The sequence below is a fragment of the Eschscholzia californica genome, unplaced genomic scaffold, assembly GCF_041429995.1.
Source record: "Eschscholzia californica isolate CP2 unplaced genomic scaffold, dmEscCali1.0.p SCAF_1, whole genome shotgun sequence".
NCBI lineage: Eukaryota > Viridiplantae > Streptophyta > Magnoliopsida > Ranunculales > Papaveraceae > Eschscholzia > Eschscholzia californica.
This window is the reverse complement of record NW_028238198.1, coordinates 10335104-10354722: the sequence shown is the minus strand read 5'-3', so window position 1 is coordinate 10354722 and position 19619 is coordinate 10335104. Positions and strand designations below refer to the sequence as shown.

The 19619-nt window shown below is 35.6% G+C and overlaps 4 protein-coding genes and 1 long non-coding RNA gene across 5 annotated transcripts in view; 4 read left to right on the top strand and 1 right to left on the bottom strand.

Moving 5' to 3' along the window:
• Positions 1 to 1082: 1082 nt before the first annotated feature.
• Positions 1083 to 2482, top strand: LOC147564005 (putative disease resistance protein At1g15890). The gene has a single exon (XM_086663355.1). It carries the CDS (start codon positions 1083 to 1085, stop codon positions 2220 to 2222), a length of 1140 nt encoding a protein of 379 aa, XP_086519481.1. The 3' UTR covers positions 2223 to 2482.
• Positions 2483 to 2805: 323 nt separating this feature from the next.
• On the top strand, positions 2806 to 4193 carry LOC147564004 (putative disease resistance protein At4g14610). The gene is made up of 3 exons (XM_086663255.1): positions 2806 to 3162; positions 3344 to 3430; positions 3834 to 4193. The coding sequence occupies exons 1-3, from the start codon at positions 2806 to 2808 to the stop codon at positions 4191 to 4193; spliced, it is 804 nt and encodes a 267-aa protein (XP_086519381.1).
• Positions 4194 to 4886: 693 nt separating this feature from the next.
• LOC147563999 (uncharacterized) overlaps positions 4887 to 19619 on the bottom strand; it is a 35720-nt gene continuing 20987 nt past the window's right edge. The window contains exon 3 of the long non-coding RNA XR_015225870.1: positions 4887 to 5121. This is a non-coding gene — a long non-coding RNA (uncharacterized LOC147563999). The remainder of the gene's footprint in view (positions 5122 to 19619) is intronic.
• On the top strand, positions 5436 to 8110 carry LOC147564003 (putative disease resistance protein At5g63020). Its single transcript, XM_086642744.1, has one exon. The coding sequence runs from the start codon at positions 5490 to 5492 to the stop codon at positions 7803 to 7805; it is 2316 nt and encodes a 771-aa protein (XP_086498870.1). The 5' UTR covers positions 5436 to 5489; the 3' UTR covers positions 7806 to 8110.
• LOC147564002 (disease resistance protein RFL1-like) lies at positions 12018 to 19582 on the top strand. Its single transcript, XM_086644418.1, has 2 exons — positions 12018 to 13838; positions 19235 to 19582. The coding sequence occupies exons 1-2, from the start codon at positions 12018 to 12020 to the stop codon at positions 19580 to 19582; spliced, it is 2169 nt and encodes a 722-aa protein (XP_086500544.1).

Genomic DNA, 19619 nt, shown 5'->3' with positions numbered 1-19619 from the left:
ATTGGATTTTTCTTAGGACATAACTTGTTGTGTCACAAAATCTGAGTGTAAAAACCAAACGAAATTTCATATAGACAAAGTTTAAAGAAAAAAAAAATGGAAAACAAAATGAAGATGAAGAACAAAGAAGGTTCAATGAACAAAACATGGTTGAACAAAACATGGTGTTGGTGATAATGATGATGAAGATGAACACAAACTCTCTAAAAACTAAAGAAGGTTCATGGAACAAATCATGGTGTTGATGATAAAGATCATGAAGATGAAAAAAAATACAGAAGAAGAAAGAAAGTTTTATGAAACAAAAAAAATAAAGAAGAAGAAAGTTTTATGATGTTTTAAGAAACGAAAATTTACAGAAGAAGATGAAGATGAGGGTTTATGAAACGAAAATTTACAGAAGAAGATGAGTGTCTATGATGTTTTAAGCAAAGTGCAAATAAGATGAAGATGAGGGTTTATGTTGTTTTAAGCAAAATGCAAAGAAGATGAAGATGAGGGTTTATGATGGAGATGAAGGGATGAAGATAAGGAAACTCTAACCTGTAAAACTTTCCGGATCCGTGTAGCTTAGTAGTTGTTAAGGAGATAGAGAGGAGAGAGAAAAATGGAAGGAAAGATTTCTTTCTCTTATAGAGGAGAGAGCAGATATAGGAGAGAGAAAATGGATGGAAAGTTTTGAAGAGGGAAAGAGAAACTTTTGAGGAGGGAAAGAGGTATAAATGGAAGGAAAAAATCCAGGCATCTTCTCTTATTATATATAAAGGGTATAATAGGGATTATTTAAAGTATGGGCTTCCTAGAGATGGGAAAAGTGACCTAGGGATCCGAAATTGGGTCGGATTAGGATTATTTTTGAAAAAATGGATTTTGCAAGTTATAATAATCTATGGTGGGCCAAATCCTAGTTATAGGGTCATTTTTTGGACTTTTGAGTAAAAATTTCAATAAAGTAAGGCATAGCCAGTTGTTTGTTTGATGCTTATTTATTGAAATTATTGTGTCATCTCTTCTTCTTTCTCTTATCTTTCAATTACAAAATTTATCATACTTAAAAACTTTAGAAACATAAACTGTCTTCAATGGAAATTGTGACCCTTATTATCGATCTCATCTCTCGTCTATGGGGTTGTTGTTCTCCTCACATTACCAACCTCCGCAACCTCAAAACAAATCTCAATTCTTTGAGATCTACAATTGGTCAATTGGAGAGTAAAAGAGCCGATGTCATGAACAAGATCCTTCTTGCCGAGTCAGACTTAGCAGAACCAAAGGAACGCACTAATGAAGTTAAGAATTGGCTCGGAAGGGTTGAAGCTATAAAGAAAGAAGTTGATGGAATTTTACAACAAACTCAAACACGCGATTCACGTGGTTGTTGTTGTTGTTATTGTCCTAGTCGTTCAAATAATTGTTGGACTGATTACAAGCTTAATAAGTTAGTGATTGAAAAGCTATCAACAGTGAAGGAATTGATTAGTGAAGGAGAATTTAGTGTTGTTGCTGAAAGATGCCCACATGAACAGATTCAGGAAATGCCAATGGCAGCTGTTGTTGTTGGTATGGAACCAAAGCTTGAAGAGTTGTGGAAGTTTGTTAATGAAGATGATCAAATTAGAATATTGGGTATATATGGGATGGGTGGAGTTGGAAAGACTACACTCTTGAAGAAACTCAACAATGAGTTCCCCAAAAGGAGTCATAACTTTGATTTTGTGATCTGGGTTGTGGTTTCTAAGGATCTGAACTTAAAAAACGTTCAGAAACAAATCGCGGATTCATTGCGGTTGACACTACCTGCAGAACCAGATTTAAACAGAGACGCGAAAGAAATATTCAGGGTTTTGACAAAGAAGAAATTTGTGTTGCTTTTGGACGATATTTGGCAACAGATCGATTTACAAAGTATAGGAGTTCCTCCTTATGACTCTACTACTAGATTTGTGGTTGTTTTCACTACTAGATCTGAGGCTGTTTGCCGGGAGATGAAAGCCCATAGAAAGATACAAGTAGACTGCTTAAAGTGGAGCAAAGCTTGCTTCCTGTATTGTTCATTGTTCCCTGAAGATCATTGTATTAAAACAGAAGAACTTATCGACTATTGGATAGCCGAAGGATTCATAGACGATTTTGAGAATATAGACAAAGCTCGTGACCAAGGTCATTACATCATCGAATATCTCAAGAGTGCGTGTTTGTTAGAGGGAGATAGCGACTGTTGAGATACGTATGTAAATACGTGATATAAGAGACGAATCGAGAAGATCCGACAATCCAGACTATTCCAAGATATTTGAAGATATGTGAAGATCAAGAATATTCAGTTTCATATATTTAGAATATTTCTTGTAATATATAAAAAAAAAAAAAAAAAAAAAAAGATACGTATGTAAACACGTGATATAAGAGACGAATCGAGATGAGAAGATCCGACAATCCAGACTATTCCAAGATATTTGAAGATCAAGAATATTCAGTTTCATATATTTAGAATATTTCTTGTAATATATCTAATACTATTATTAGATATATTTTATATTGTTTCTTAGTTTAGTTAGGATAAACTAGGAACCCTGATCCTAATTTCTCTATAAATAAGAAAGGGTTCTGAGGATTAAATCATTCGATTACTAATCAATCATTGTAACAAATCACCACAATTGTGGTTAATAAAGTATGTAGCCATTCTGGCTTTCTCCGAGGATGTAGGTCGTGAATGTCCGACTTAACCTCGTTAAATATGGTGTCCTTTATTTATGTTCATCTATCTCCAATCATCACATTTTCGTGAATTTCTACAGCGACATGGAAGTTGTTAAAATGCACGATGTAGTTCGTGATTTAGCAATATGGATAGTCTCTGACTATGGGAGATGGAAAGGAAGATATCTTATAGACAATGGTGCAGAACCAAAACTTGATCAGTGGGAGAAGGCTGAAAGGATATTAGTACTGAATAAATCTGGCTATTATTGCCTACATGTTTCATCAAATTGCTCAAATCTCATAACTCTGATATTCTTCCACTCGCTAAAGTACAGTACTGGACTTGGTGAGGCTTTTCACAATATGCCTAACCTTAGACTTCTAAGAATGATTGTAATTAAAACTTTTAAATTGCCAGCAAGTATTGGTCAGTTATGTGAATTACGATATCTCGAGGTAAAGAAAGTTCGTAAACGTTCGGACTTGGTTTTACCTAAGTCGCTGAAATTTTTGGTGAAGTTGATTTTCTTACGTTTTTGATGCTATAAGATTACAATGCCTAATGGGTTCATACAGTGTCTTACACAGTTCCAAGTATTGGACATATTTGAATGTTACGAAATTGAATGGAATGTAGATGTTTGTTTTAATGGAATTGGAGAGTTTGAAACACTTAAATGATCTCGGAATCACGATAAACAATCTTGAAGCTCTTCAAAAATTGGTAACCTACGACAAAGTTCGGATATGCACCAGACGTCTATTAATTTACCGAGGTAAAGATATCACCTCCCTCACACTATCATCACAATCTTCTTCTTCATCCTCTTTATGTCTTGCTAACTTGAAGAATTTAAGGAAAATTAAGATAGAATTGTGTTCTGAGTTGAAAGAGTTGAAAATCAACCCTTGGGGGATGCAAGCCTTGGAGTGTCTAATTTTGATTAGGTTGCCAAAGTTAGAGATTGTGTGGGACAATAAGCAGATGGTTTTGCCAGCAGCTGATCAACTTAAAGAAGAGCAGTTGTTGTGTCTTTCAAACCTTCAGCATGTGTACATTAATGGGTGTGAATCAATAAAGAACCTTACATGGCTTTCTTATGCTTAGAAGGCTTACTTTGATCCAGATGGATGGAATAGAAGAAATAATTTCTGATGGGTTTCTAGTGGAAGAGGACCATACAAAGTTAAATTTGTTTTCAAATCTGACAGAACTATACTTGGCTGATCTAGGGAACTTAAGGAGCATATGTTCGAATAGTATGACTTTTCCCGTTTTGGAACGTATGGAAGTATATAACTGCCCAAAATTGAAAAAGCTACCATTTGGCAAAATAAGTAACAAAAACAATACTTTAGATGTTATTATTGGGGACAAGGAATGGTGGGATAGCTTAGAATGGGATGATGACACCTTCAAAACTACTTTCCTTCCTCATTGTAAACTTCATGAATCTTTTGGAGCACTAGAAATAACATTGGAATGATATACAAGTCAAATATATTGATCATAATATTATGCCCAATCAACTCATATTGGAATAATATTATTAGAATTTATTCTAGATCAAAGAGAAATTGGGGATGTATATGAAGGCAATCCAACAACGTACAAGTCTCGATCCAACCACCATCGATCTTTCCACCATAGTACAGATTCCTAAATAAGTTGTATTGTTCATTTGTTTATATATCTACCTATGTGAATAATTCTCATGTAAAATCTCTAAATACTTATGTAAATGAATCAATAAAACCACCTTTGAATTCTAATCCTCTCTTAAATTTGTTTGTGTAAACAGTTTTACATGGTGCCAGGGCAGACTAGATAGGTAAAGCAACAGTTAAAGCAGCCATTTTTAAACCAGATGCCACCATAGTTTCCAAGGAGGAGCTTCCTGATTCTTCAATAGAGCACAAATTGATGTAGAATCAGAGGCCACCATAGTTTTGTTTCATATCTACGAATACTATATTCTCTTCTATATCTCTGTTAAAGTTTACAAGCTCATTATCGAGCATTTTAAGTTGAAAATCAAGGGTTTAGTTCATGTGGTTTAGGTCTAATGTTAAGTTGAAACATAGACTTCAAGCAAACGCAATGCCCTGATTGAGATAGTGAACAATATAATGAAAGAACAATTTCAGACGAGAGAAAAACAAGCAGCAAGCAACCAAAAGAAAGAAGGGTCGATAGCTCCTATCGCTTTACGCATTTATAGAATAAAGAAATATTCGAATACCACTTTACAGTAGCTTAGTGTCAAGCTTTATTTACAGAATAAAATTCATGTACTTGCACATACCAAACGATAAACCATCTCTTGAGCCACTGGCATTCCTCTGGACTGAGCATCTTGGCTCTTGCTTTATACGCGTCCTACTAGCAGCTGAGTTGAACATAATTGTCTGACTCTGTTACATCACCCATGATACAACACATCTTAATTTAAAACACTTACTAATTGAAAGAAATGGACATCTAATATACAAATCTGATTATAATGAACAAGATTTAGAAGACCACTTTATACTAGCTTGGTGTCAAGCATTATTTGGAAAAAGAGAAAAGGAGTAGGCCCAAAGCTTGCTTCAACTTGTCTATAAGAAGAAATGATTTATGCTAGATTCTTCTTTTCATGACATAAAGAGTAAGAATAAAGGCGTAGTAGCCAGCTGTTTTTTTAACGTTTACTTGTTGTGTCATCTCTTCTTCATCTTCTTATCTTTCAAATTACAAAATTTATCATACTAAAAAACTTCAGAAACATAAACTATCTTCAATGGATATTGTGACTCCCATTATCGACCTCATCTCTCGGCTATGGGGTTGTTGTTCTCCTCACGTTACCAACCTCTGTAGCCTCAAAAGAAATCTCATTTCTTTGAGATCTATGATTGATCAATTGAAGAGTAAACGAATCGATGTCATGAAGAAAATCCGTCTTGCAGAGTCAGACCTAGGAGAACCAAAGGAATGCACTGATGAAGTTAAGAATTGGCTCAGAAGGGTTGAATCTATAGAGCTAGAAGTTGATGGAATTTTACAACAAACAATAACTACTCAAATACTCCTCGATTCACGTGGCTGTTATTGTTGTTATCGTCTTGGTCGTTCAAATAATTGTTGGACTCATTACAAGCTTAGCAACTTAGTGATTGAAAAGCTATCAACAGTGAAGGAATTGATTAGTGAAGGAGAATTTAGTGTTGTTGCTGTAATATGTCCACATGAACAGATTCAAGAGATACCGACAGCAGCTGGGGTTGTCGGTATGGAACCAAAGCTTGAAGAGTTGTTGAAGTTTGTTAATGAAGATGATCAAGTCAGGATTTTAGGTATATATGGGATGGGTGGAGTTGGAAAGACTACACTCTTGAAGAAACTTCACAATGAATTATCCAAAAGGGGATATTTTGTAATTTGGGTTGTGGTTTCTAAAGATATGAACTTACAAAACGTCCAGAAACAAATCGCAAAATCACTTAATTTGACTCTGTCAGACGACTCAGATTTAGTCACAACAGCTAGAGAAATATTCAGGGTGTTGACAAACAAGAAATTTGTGTTGCTTTTGGATGATATTTGGCAACGGATTGATTTACAAAGTATAGGAGTTCCCTCTTTCGACTCTAATAGTACTCATGAAACCAACAAGTCTATGGTCATTTTCACAACTAGATCTAACGTTGTCTGCGGGCAAATGGAAGCCCATAGAAAGATGAAAGTAGATTGCTTAAAATGGAGCGAAGCTTGGAGTTTGTTCCAAGAGAAAGTAGGAAAAGAAGTAATAAATGGTCACCCACAAATACCTGCGCTTGCAAAAGACGTTGCAAAAGAATGTCTTGGCCTACCTCTAGCACTCATCGTTATTGGTCGAACTATGGCTAGCAAGAATACAGTAAATGAATGGAAGCACGCGATAAATGTATTACGTAATTCAGCGTCAGAGTTTGAAGGTATGGATGAGGAAGTTTTACCAATTCTAAAGTTTAGCTATGACAATTTACGGAACAAACAATACAAATCTTGCTTCTTATATTGTTCATTGTTCCCCGAAGATCATCATATTGGTACAGATGATCTTATCGACTATTGGATAGCCGAAGGATATATAGACGTCTTTAAGAACATAGACGAAGCTCGTGACCAAGGTCATGACATCATTGGAAATCTCAGGAGTGTGTCTTTGTTGGAGGAGAGCTACGACCCCTTAGGTCGCAAGGGTGTTAAAATGCATGATGTAGTTCGAGATTTGGCAATTTGGATAGTCTCTGACTATGGGAGAAACAAGGGAAAATATTTGGCCGATGTCGGTTTAGAACCTAGAATCGATGAATGGGAGAAGGCTGAAAAGATATTAGTGATGAATTTTAAACGTCATAATATTAATCCTTCAACAAATTGCTCTAATCTGTCAACTTTGATAGTTTTAAATGGGGGATTAGCAGAATTTAGTCTGATTTGTGAGAATATGCCTAAACTTAGAGTTCTAAGCATAGAAATAGCTTTTATGTCTCCAGCAAATTTTGGTCAACTTTCTGAATTACGATACCTCTATCTATCGTGTACAAGGTTGAAGTTATTTCCAAACGAGTTAAAGTCTTTGGCGAAGTTGATGTTCTTACGAGTTAAAGTCTTTAGATGTATGGGTTATATTAGAGATAAATTGCCTAGTGGGGTGATACCTTGTCTTGCACAATTGCGAGTGTTAGACATGTATAATTCTGACTTCAAGGACTGGGAAATGGAGGGTTGTGCAAGTTTAACGGAATTGGAGAGCTTGAAACATTTGAATGAACTTCATATCACAATAGGCAATCTTGTAGCTCTTCAAAAGTTGGTAAGCACCTCCAAATTTCAACTCATCACCAGAACGCTATGTATCGCAGACTGTGAAGGTATGACCTCTGTCTCACTGTCAAAATCTTCACATTCTTTAAGTCTTTCTAACTTCAAGAATTTAAGAACACTTAAAATTGAATGTTGTGAAAAGTTACAAGAGTTGAGAATCAGTCCTTGGGGTATGCAAACCTTGGAGTGTCTAATTCTGGTTAGCTTACCAAAGTTAGAGATTGTATGGGTTTTCAATGGATGATCTCACAAAGGTAAAGACGTTTCTACCTCTGCAACTTATATGGTTGATTGATTTAGCCAACTTAAAGAGCATATGTTCCCATACCATGTAGTTTATATCGGTCTCTGTTTCGATCTGGCCAATCTCTTGTAATCCTGTTACTAATGTTACATTACAAGGCAAAAGACCTAAAATGTCTTCTTGTGTTCTTTTCTTTACTTCTTCTTAGTTCTTAATTTTGGGTTGTCTTCTTTATAATTTGTATTCCTAATCTACTAGAACTTTCAAAGTTTATATAAGATAAAAGACCTAAAATATCTATATTATATTATTGCTAATTATCATAGATTGATTGAGAATATAATAAGTAAAGAAGATAATAAATAGTTGGTACACAATTAGGATATAAAATTTAAAAAAAGAAAAAAGTCCAAAATATTTGAAACGGTTGTTCGGCGGAGTCAAGTAAGTGCATCTCGGTCTCGGTCTAGATCGGCCGAGATAGACGAGAAACTCGAACCCTAACTCAGTGTTTCGGTCGAGTCTCGTATTAGAGAGATCCGAGACTGAGTCGAGATACGAGATTCTCGGCCATTTGGGCCGACACAGGCTATGTAGTTCCCCTACTCGGCCTTACCTTTTTTTGGATGAAACTAGAGTAGATGTATTCCAAAATGAAGAAGGTATTTGCAAACTCAAGCTATGGTAGGAAGGCTTAGAATCAAAAGGTCAAAAGTTTCTCAGGAGACCCGATACAAATCTAACTAAATTAAAACTTATGAAATCATCCTGGATCACTACGATATCAGCTTTTTCGAGCCAGAACGAATGGACCAGCTCGAACTTGATGATTTAGAGGTTACCTGCTCTTGTTTTTCATGAAAGTTGTGGTTATTACATTATTCACTTTCAAGTTTTGAGCCACATAACTCTTAACTGTGGGTATTGTTTGTATTGGTAATATAGCAATATACAGATGGATGAGGATGAACACTACGACAGAAAGCTGGAGTCTGGGCTATCTATTAACATGTCTATCTATTGCACGTTTGTCTTCCCCTTCTCTCTGTATCGAGTTTTTATTTTTCCCGCCATTGCGTTTTTGTCGTCCTCAAACTCTGACCCCTGTGTTTCACCAAAACAATCATCTTTAGATCTTGGATAGGGGGTCTTAATTCATTCATAAACACTCGGTTGAATAAAAGAAATGCTAGTAAAGAGGTAATCTTACTCAGCCACTGAGACGTTTAGTTCCCTCCCAAGACTAAGTGAATCAAACTCAGATAACAATTCTGAATACTTGTTATCTTGGATACTCTTTCGCACTAAAACATCTTCTTCCCAACTCATCGGAACTTCCATATCCCTAAGAAGAAACCACAGAACCAACATAATGCTTGCTAGTTATACGTCAAAACAACAATTCACAATGTTAAGCTTAACGATTGATGCATATGAAAGAATAAGAAGATAGATTATGACATACCCTTCGAGACACTTGAATTTGCAGTAGTTTCTTTTCTTGAGTTTTTTCGCCAGCTCGGTATCTCCTTTTGCGATCGAATATCCAAAACTTTCATTACTTGGATGTACATTGTATTTACATTTTGAATATCTACAGTCCAAACAAAGCTTAGATGTTCATTAATCTTGTTCTGTTTCAATAGCTCAGATACAGTCCTATCGATGTTTTTTAGGTTCTTCTGCTTTGAGGAACGATCACGCCATCCACTTGCTAGCTTTATTAAGAGATCAACTACTTCAATCCGAGTCTTGACATGCTATATCTTACAAAAAGCATTCAAAAATCCATCTCCAAAGATAACCTACAAAATGGAGACGAATGAGTCCATTAATGTTTTATTAGTTAAACTTCAGAAAGATAACGAAAAGGAAGCTTCTTATTACCGTCCATCTTGCTTCTCTAAAAAGTGGCCAATACATAGTGTTTAAATTAAGAAATGGGTCACGCTGGACAAGGTCGTATAGTATTGCTCTGGATAATCTCTTGTCATCTTCGGCATAAAAATAACATTCACGGTCCTTCGCATCAAGTACTAATTTCCTCCAAACCGAATCACTTTTGATTAAAGTTCTCCCGTCTCCCACAATCCACAGACAGTACCGTGCTCTTGTGAGAGAGACATTCTCTGGTGGGAGGTGGGTCAAGAATTCCCCTAATTTTGAGGAAATTTTGGAAAAATCGATCACGTGAGGGAAACTCAAACTTTCCCTAATATGTGCACCAAACAGTTGGAAATAACATTTTTTAAAGAAATTATTTCCTTTTTCCCTGGAAAAATCCCTATCAAACACAACCTAAGAAGAAATGATAGATTCTTATATTTTCATGACATAAAGAGTAAGAATAAAGAAAGGCATAGCCAGATGTTTGTTTAATGCTTATTTATTGTGTGATGGAGACCATCAAGATGGGCCTCACGGCCGAACTAGTTAGAGGGCCTCATGGCCGAGCCCATTAGGGTTAGAGTTTAGGAGTTTCCATGTTTTAGTATTTCCTACTAAGTCTAGGTTTAGAAGTTTCTATGTTTGAGTATCTTTGATATTTAGGAATCCTAATTTGAGTCTATCTAGAAGTTTCTAAGTTCCTATAAAAGGAAGTCAGGTCCGCCCTTGTTATTCAGATCAGAGAATATTATGAATCAAGTTTATTGTTAATCAAGTTTATCGTTTATTATTAATCAAGTTTATCATTTTATTGCTTTTATCGTTATTTCATCAGTTTTATTTCGTTAGTTTAGTTTAATAACAATGGTGGATTCCATTACTTTTACGCTTCCGCAACAATCTACATCAGCTGGTATTCAGAGCTTTAAGAATCTGGGAATAGATAATTTTTTTTTAAATACTTCTCATCTTGAATGTTGGAATAATCTTCCGCGTTTAGGTTGGGATCCTTTAAGAGATGCACAACAACTCTACGTTGATCGAAAAGATCAAAACAAAATTAATGTCGATTCCAAAATTCCTATGTTTGATTATCAATATCATATAGATTTTTGGATTCAACAGATGGAAGATTGGTTTATAAACCAAGAAATCCATGACGAAGATAAGGTTTTTGTCATCGAACAACACTTGTCTAAAAGAGTCTATGAAAAATTCAACGAGATGCAATGGAGACTCATTGATCAAGGAAGAAAATTCGTCGACGATTGGACTACATTGAAAAACATCTTTAGATATGTTTTTCTTCCTTTAGATGAAATTTTTTCATATGTGGAGACAAAGATTGAATCCAGTAGACAGTTCTCGAATGTTATTTCGGTCACCGTGTTCGATGATATTGAAGAAGAAGTTCTTGACAAAAAGAATAAAATTTTCTCAACGACGGAGGAAAAAGAAAAACAAAGTGAATTATCCTCTTTTAGCTTGAAAAGGTCAGTTCATTCTAGTTTAGATTTGATTAAGCCATATTCGAGTTTGGTTTATAAGCAACACGAAGATGAACGTGGGAAGATCGTTCAAGTGAAGAAATTCAAGGTTGATTTTTCAATAAAGTATTATGTGGTGTTTGTGGTCTTCTTCATCAAATTAAAAGATGACGGGAGATGTTGCAATTTGTTGGAAGTTTCTTTCCTACATTTATTTTTGCAAGATTCTTTGCAGTATGAGATTGAAGCTAGTGATTTCGTCCAAGTGGGTGTCCTTCAACCCCAATGCACTATTCGCTCGAAGTGGGAATTAAGGATTGCATTGTTGAGTCTCACTTGAGGGCAAGTTCGTTCTCGGTCGGGGAGTATGATGGAGACCATCAAGATGGGCCTCACGGCCGAGCTAGTTAGAGGGCCTCATGGCCGAGCCCATTAGGGTTAGAGTTTAGGAGTTTCCATGTTTTAGTATTTCCTACTAAGTCTAGGTTTAGAAGTTTCTATGTTTGAGTATCTTTGATATTTAGGAATCCTAATTTGAGTCTATCTAGAAGTTTCTAAGTTCCTATAAAAGGAAGTCAGGTCCGTCCTTGTTATTCAGATCAGAGAATATTATGAATCAAGTTTATTGTTAATCAAGTTTATCGTTTATTATTAATCAAGTTTATCGTTTTATTGCTTTTATCGTTATTTCATCAGTTTTATTTCGTTAGTTTAGTTTAATAACAATGGTGGATTCCATTACTTTTACGCTTCCGCAACAATCTACATCATTGTGTCATCTCTTCTTCATCGTATTATCTTTCAATACAAAATTTCTCAAACAATAAAACTATCTTCAATGGATATTGTGACTCCTGTCATCGACCTCATCTCTCGTCTATGGGGTTGTTGTTCACCTCACATTACCAACCTCTGCAGCCTCAAAAGAAATCTCATTTCTTTGAGATCTACAATTGATCAATTGAAGAGTAAACGAATCGATGTCATTAAGAAGATCCATCTTGCGGAGTCAGACCTAGGCGAACCCAAGGAACGCACTGATGAAGTTAAGAATTGGCTAAGAAGGGTTGAAGCTATAGAGCTTGAAGTTGATGGAATTTTACAACAAACAATAACTACTCAAATACTCGATTCACGTGGTTGTTGTTGTTATCGTCCTAGTCGTTCAAATAATTGTTGGACTGATTACAAGCTTAATAAGTTAGTGATTGAAAAGCTATCAACAGTGAAGGAATTGATTAGTGAAGGAGAATTTAGTGTTGTTGCTGAAAGATGTCCACATGAACAGATTCAAGAGATGCCAACAGCAGCTATGGTTGTTGGTATGGAACCAAAGTTTGAAGAGTTGAGGAAGTTTGTTAATGAAGATGATCAAGTTAGAATATTGGGTATATATGGGATGGGTGGAGTTGGAAAGACTACACTCTTGAAGAAACTCAACAATGAGTTCCCCAAAATGAGTCATAACTTTGATTTGGTGATTTGGGTTGTGGTTTCTAAAGATATGAACTTAAAAAACGTCCAGAAACAAATCGCAGATTCACTTCATTTGACTCTGCCAGGCGAACCAGATTTAAACACAACAGCTAAAGAGATATTCAGGGTGTTGACAAAGAAGAAATTTGTGTTGCTTTTGGATGATATTTGGCAACGGATTGATTTACAAAGTATAGGAGTTCCTTCTTGTGACAATACTACTCATGAAACCAACAAGTCTATGGTAGTTTTCACTACTAGATCTGAGGTTGTTTGTGGGCAAATGGAAGCCCATGGAAAGATCAAAGTAGATTGCTTAAACTGGAGCGGAGCTTGGAGTCTGTTCCAAGAGAAAGTTGGAAAAGATGTGGTAAATGGTCACCCACAAATACCTGCACTTGCAGAAGTCGTTGCAAAAGAGTGTCGTGGTCTACCTCTGGCGCTCAACACTATTGGTCGAACTATGGCAAGCAAAAAGACGGTACATGAATGGAGGCACGCGATAAATGTACTGCAAAAATCAGCATCAGCCTTTCCTGGTATGGATGATGAAGTTTTACCAATTCTAAAGTTTAGCTATGACAGTTTAAGAAGCGATAACATCAAATTTTGCTTCCTGTATTGTTCATTGTTCCCTGAAGATCATTGTATTAATATAGAAGAACTTATCGACTATTGGATAGCCGAAGGATTCATAGATGATTTTGAGAACATAGACGAAGCTCGTGACCAAGGTCATGACATCATTGGATATCTCAAGAGTGTATGTTTGTTAGAGGAAGATAACGACATGGAAGTCAAGTTTGTTAAAATGCATGATGTAGTTCGTGATTTAGCAATTTGGATAGTCTCTGACTATGGGAGAAGCAAAGGAAAATATCTGATAGAGAATGGCCTAGAGCCAAAACTTGATCAGTGGGAGAAGGCTGAAAGGATATTCGTGCCAAAGATCATCTACAATTATTGCCTACGTATTTCATCAAATTGCTCAAATCTCTCAACTCTGATAGTCTTCCACTCGCTAAAGAACAATAGCGAACTTGGTGAGGCTTTTCCCAATATGCCTAACCTTAGACTTCTAAGCATTAATGTATATGAAATTTATGAATTGCCAGCAAGTATTGGTCAGTTATGTGAATTACGATATCTCGAGGTAAAGAAAAATAATCCAGATTCAGATTTGGTTTTGTAAAGATTAGCTTAAATGACATTAATGGCGGAAAGGATGAAGAAGATGATGAATTAGTAGTGAAGAAGATGAAGATTATCAGAGAAAATAAAGAGAAGTCACAACTTTATTAGCTTGGAAATCGATTCACTTGAATTACAACTACTCAGCTCTATTTAAAGAGTTTAGAGAGAGAAAACGAAGGTTAGTTAGAGAGTTGTTAATCTAACAACTTCTTAACTAACTTTCTAACAACTATTTAGAATATAGGCAGACCTTATATCTACTTAGGCACTCAATAGCATAGCTAAGGCACCCACACTTTGTTTTAGCAGCTTTGTTATTCTTACACTTTGATAACACTACTTTTGTTTTAACAACTTTGTTTATTCTTACACTTTGATAACACCATCATCATCAAGGTCTTCACTAACATGCCCCCTCAAACTGATGATCCAGACAAAGACATCAGTTTGTCACGAAGAGGAACAAAGAGTGCTCGAGCCAAACCCTTAGTAAGCAAGTCAGCTGGTTGCTCAGCAGTTGGAATATGTTTAATGACAATAGAACCAGTAGATACCAAATCTCGAACAAAATGGTAATCAACTTCGATATGCTTTGTTCGAGCATGACAAATAGGGTTAGCAGCAATATTTTTGGCACCAAGATTATCACAATATAGAACAAAAGGCTTGGTAATTGATAGTTTTAGCTCAGTGAGGACAAAAGAGATCCATTGCATTTCAGCAGCAGCAATAGACAAGGCTTTATATTCAGCCTCTGTTGATGACTTAGCAACAGTTGGTTGCTTCTTTGAGCACCATGAAACAAGAGAATTACCTAGCACAATACAGTAACCAGTGGTGGAGCGTCTTGTATCAGGACATCCAGCCCAATCAGAATCTGAGTATCCCACTAAATTTGTCAAATTTCCTTGAGTTATAGAAATCCCATAACCAATTGTTCCCTTAATGTATCTTAAAATTTTCTTAACCAATTGAAGATGAAGGATGCTTGGATTTTGCATAAATTGGGCAGCATAGTTAACACCAAAGGAGATGTCAGGTCGTGTCATAGTAAGATACTGAAGACCCCCAACTAAAGTTCTATAGAAGGTGGGATCAGAAAGAGGCTCACCATCATACTTAGATAATCTATTGCCCCCTGAAACAGGAGTGATGCTAGGATTTGAATCCAACAAGTTTGCCTTTTGCAGTAATTCAAGAGCATACTTTCTCTGAGTTAGAAGAAGCTCATCAACTGAGTTTCTAGTTACCTCAATACCCAAGAAGAAATTGAGAGAACCAAGCTCCTTCATTGGGAATCAGACTTTAGAGTGTTAATAAGAAAAGTTAAGTCAGAAGAGTGGGTACCTGTAAGCACTATATCATCAACATAGAGTAGGAGAATGATAATAGAAGACCCTTGACTCTTCACAAACATGGAGTGATCATGAGAGCTCTTCTTAAACCCCAAAGTAAATAAGAAAGTAGCAAATCTGGTAAACCAAGCTCTAGGAGCTTGTTTTAGGCCATAAAGACTCCTTTGAAGCTTACAAACATAGGATGGAGATGTAGCATCAATGAAACCAGGAGGTTGAGACATAAACACATCTTCCTCTAAGAGTCCATGAAGGAATGCATTCGAAACATCTAGTTGAAGGATGCTCCAATGATTTGACACAGCAACTGTTAACACAAGTCTAATAGTAGTAGCTTTAACTACAGGACTAAAGGTCTCTGAATAATCAAGGCCATCCATTTGATGAAAACCTTTAGCCACTAATCTGGCTTTGTACCTCTCAACAGTGCCATCAGCCTTATATTTGATTCTATAGACCCATTTACAACCCAAAATGTTCATAGATGGTAAGCTTGGAATCAAAACCCAAGTGTGATTGTTTATCAAGGCATCATATTCATCCTGCATTGCTTTACACCAATTTGGGTCTTTAGATGCTTGCTTATAGGTAGTAGGCTCAGCTGGTTGGTTGAGCAAAGCCACATATGTAAGAGGAAGAGGGTGACAGCTGCTATAGTGTGCTATATGATCAGGAATAAATTTGGGTTTTAAAATACCATCTCTAAGTCTAGTTCTCATAGGATGAACAGACTGTGAGTTAACAATTTGTTGTTCAGAAGAGGGTGAGTTATGAATAGGTGAGGTATTTTGAATTTGTACAGGACTTTGAATAGGTGGTGTACTTTGAACAGGTGCAGTGCTTGAAATAGGTGCAGAGCCAAACTGAATATGATGTGGTAGCTCCAATATTTTAGAAGAAGTGCAAGGAGATGTCTTAGAATTTTGAATTGAGGAAAAAGGAAACACAGTCTCATCAAACACAACATGTCTTGATATAATAATTTTCCCACTTTCAATATCTAGACATTTATAACCTTTATGATGAAGGCTATAACCAACAAAAGTACAAGCAGCAGATTTGGGACAAAGTTTATTTGGTCTAGTATTACCCAAGAAAGGATAACACAGACTCCAAAAAACTCTTAGCTGAGTATAGTCTGGTTTCTTTTGAAATAAGATCTCATGAGGACAGGAACCATTTAGCAGTTTAGTTGGTAACCTATTTATAATAAAAACAGCTGTAGAAAAGGCCTCATACCAGTATTCTTTTGGAAGATGAGACTGAAAAAGCAAAGCATTTCCAACTTCTGTAATTTGCCTGTTTCTTCTCTCAGCTTTGCCATTTTGTTGTGGTGTATATGGGCAAGAGCTTCTAAAAAGAATGCCACTTTGATCAAGAAAAACTTTGAAGTCCCCTTTAGCTAGTTCAGGAGCACCATCAGCTTGAAAATATTTGATTTGGGTATTTAGGAGATTTTCAGATAGAGCTTTAAAATGTTTGAAACAAGAGATACTATCAGATCTTGTCTTGAGTGGATAAACCCATAAATGTCTACTATAGTCATCAAGAAAGAGAATATAGTATCTTTCTCCTCTTGAGGATGAAATTGGTGCTGGACCCCAAATATCTGAGTGGATTAAGTAGAGGGGAGTTGATGTATAGCTTTGAGAATTAGCAAAGGGAAGTAATTTGCTCTTTGATAATTGACAATAGTGACATAAACCATGTTGAGGTTCAAAATTCAAGTCTATAGCCTTATTCCTGGCTAATAAGTGAAGTATAGAATCAGAAGTGTGTCCCAATCGACTGTGCCAGATGGAAGAAGAAGTATTCACTTATGAAAAATGAGCTTCATGAGGTTTTTGTACTTCAAATGTGATAGGATATAGATCATTTATCACTGGCCCTTCACTGAAAATCTGATCTGACCAAATATCCAAAACTTTATAACCCCAAGGAGAGAATTGTACCAAGCATTGATTGTCTCTTGTAAATTTGGAGATGGAGAGCAAATTTCTTTTGATATTTGGAACCACTAATACATTCTTGAGATCAAATATATGATTATCAGTTGTAAGTTTAGTATCACCTGTGCTAGAAATTGGTATACATGTTCCACTTCCAACCATGACTGAGTTGGAACCTGAATAGCTTCTTTCATTTGTAATAGCATTTCCATCATAGGTCATATGACTAGTAGCCCCTGTATCGGCTAACCAAATTGCTGAAGTAGAATCATTATTCTTCTTAACCACTGAAACCATTAGAGCTTCTTCATATTCATTTTTGTCCAGAGATTGATCAAATTGACCAAATTGAGCATCATATGCTTCTTCTTCACTTAGTTTCTCTTCTTCATGATAAGAATGAGAATGAGAAGGCTCTCCTTCTTCATATAGATGCAGACCAGCAAAGTTTGGTCTATCTTTGCTATTGAAATTCTTATTTATGCTATTATGAGTTATGCTTGTACTATTATGATTATTATTTGAATTATTGCTATTATAGAGTTTATAAGAATCATCAGGAGCATACCTGTATCTGCACTTAGAAGCAGCATGGCCCCATTTTCTGCAAATTCCACAAGGAATACTAGAGAAATCGAAATCATTTGCTCTTTCACCTGATTGAGAGTTCTTTTGAATACCATTATTTGACTTTTGAATGCTATTATAGTTGCCATACTGATTACTGTTATAATTGCTATATTTGTTGCTGTTTGAGAAATTTTGTTGCTCTTGATTTGCATAATACCTTTGTTGTTGAGGTTGTGAATACCTCAATTGATTTTGACCAACTTGATTTGGTTTTACTTGCTGTTTGAACTGTGTTCTCCTAACTAAGTAAGCAGACTCATTTACTTCATCATTTTCTTGAGTACTTAACCACTGTTCATGGTGGATAATTCGAGTTCTTAACTCTGGAAAAGATAATTTGGATTCACGTTGATGTGTAGCTATAACAAACTGTTTATACTCTCTTCCTAATCCTTTTAAAGCTATTCTACAGAGTTCGGATTCAGGTACTTTATTACTCACAGCAGTCAAAGAATCAGAAATATTCTTTATCTTCCTTAAGTAATTACTAACAGATAGATCTCCTCTTTTAACATTTTGAAGCTGCTCCTTTAAAGAAGCAATCTTAGCTTCATATTCCTCAATGTACATCATCTCAAGGAATTTCCAAATTTCCCTGGCTGAATCAAGCCCTAGAACATCAGATGATACAGCTCGAGTGAATGTAGCTTTCATACAAGCCTTGACAAAACTGTCTGTTTTTCTCCAAGTGAGAAAAGATGGATTTAACATTTCCACACCATTTTCAACAATATATTTATTTGGAGACATAATCGATCCATCGACATAACCTAGGAGATCAGTACTTAAGAGAATAGTCTCAAATTGATCTTTCCATAACAAATAGTTTGATCCATCTAGTTTTTCAGATATAAAATTTGATATATTTGAAATTGAAACATTAGTGTTTGAACTTGAATTTTGTAATGAAGAACTTGAAGATTCCATTAGAATATGAATGAATTAGAGATAAGAGAAATTGAAAATTAGAACTTACTTGATTCGATTTCGTTGAATTAAAGATGAATTTGTTGTTTAAACAAGCTCTGATACCATGTAAAGATTAGCTTAAATGACATTAATGGCGGAAAGGATGAAGAAGATGATGAATTAGTAGTGAAGAAGATGAAGATTATCAGAGAAAATAAAGAGAAGTCACAACTTTATTAGCTTGGAAATCGATTCACTTGAATTACAACTACTCAGCTCTATTTAAAGAGTTTAGAGAGAGAAAACGAAGGTTAGTTAGAGAGTTGTTAATCTAACAACTTCTTAACTAACTTTCTAACAACTATTTAGAATATAGGCAGACCTTATATCTACTTAGGCACTCAATAGCATAGCTAAGGCACCCACACTTTGTTTTAGCAGCTTTGTTATTCTTACACTTTGATAACACTACTTTTGTTTTAACAACTTTGTTTATTCTTACACTTTGATAACACCATCATCATCAAGGTCTTCACTAACAGGTTTTACCTAGTTCATTGAAATATTTGGTGAAGTTGATGTTCTTACGTTTGGAAGGTAGTAGGATTAGAATACCTAATGGGGTAATACGTTGTCTTACACAGTTGCGAGTATTGGACCTATATGAGTGTTTCCAAATTGAATGGAACGTAGATGTTGGTTTAATGGAGTTAGAGAGCTTGAAACACTTAAATGATCTTGGAATCAGGATAGACAATCTTGTGTCTCTTCAAAAGTTGGTTAACATCTACAAATTTCAATTATGCACCAGGCGCCTATCTATTTACCGAGGTAAAGATATCACCTCCCTCTCACTATCATCACAATCTGAAGTATCTATACTTGTGTGATCTAGGGAACTTAAAGAGCATATGTTCGAATAGTTTG

Coding starts and splice junctions, on each gene's coding strand:
- LOC147564005 (XM_086663355.1), top strand. CDS start 1,083: ATGGAAATTGTGACCCTTATTATCGATCTCATCTCTCGTCTATGGGGT.
- LOC147564004 (XM_086663255.1), top strand. CDS start 2,806: ATGGAAGTTGTTAAAATGCACGATGTAGTTCGTGATTTAGCAATATGG. Junction 3,163..3,343: donor GTGAATTACGATATCTCGAG/GTAAAGAAAGTT, acceptor AATGGAATGTAG/ATGTTTGTTTTAATGGAATT. Junction 3,431..3,833: donor TTGAAGCTCTTCAAAAATTG/GTAACCTACGAC, acceptor ACTTTGATCCAG/ATGGATGGAATAGAAGAAAT.
- LOC147564003 (XM_086642744.1), top strand. CDS start 5,490: ATGGATATTGTGACTCCCATTATCGACCTCATCTCTCGGCTATGGGGT.
- LOC147564002 (XM_086644418.1), top strand. CDS start 12,018: ATGGATATTGTGACTCCTGTCATCGACCTCATCTCTCGTCTATGGGGT. Junction 13,839..19,234: donor ATAATCCAGATTCAGATTTG/GTTTTGTAAAGA, acceptor CTTCACTAACAG/GTTTTACCTAGTTCATTGAA.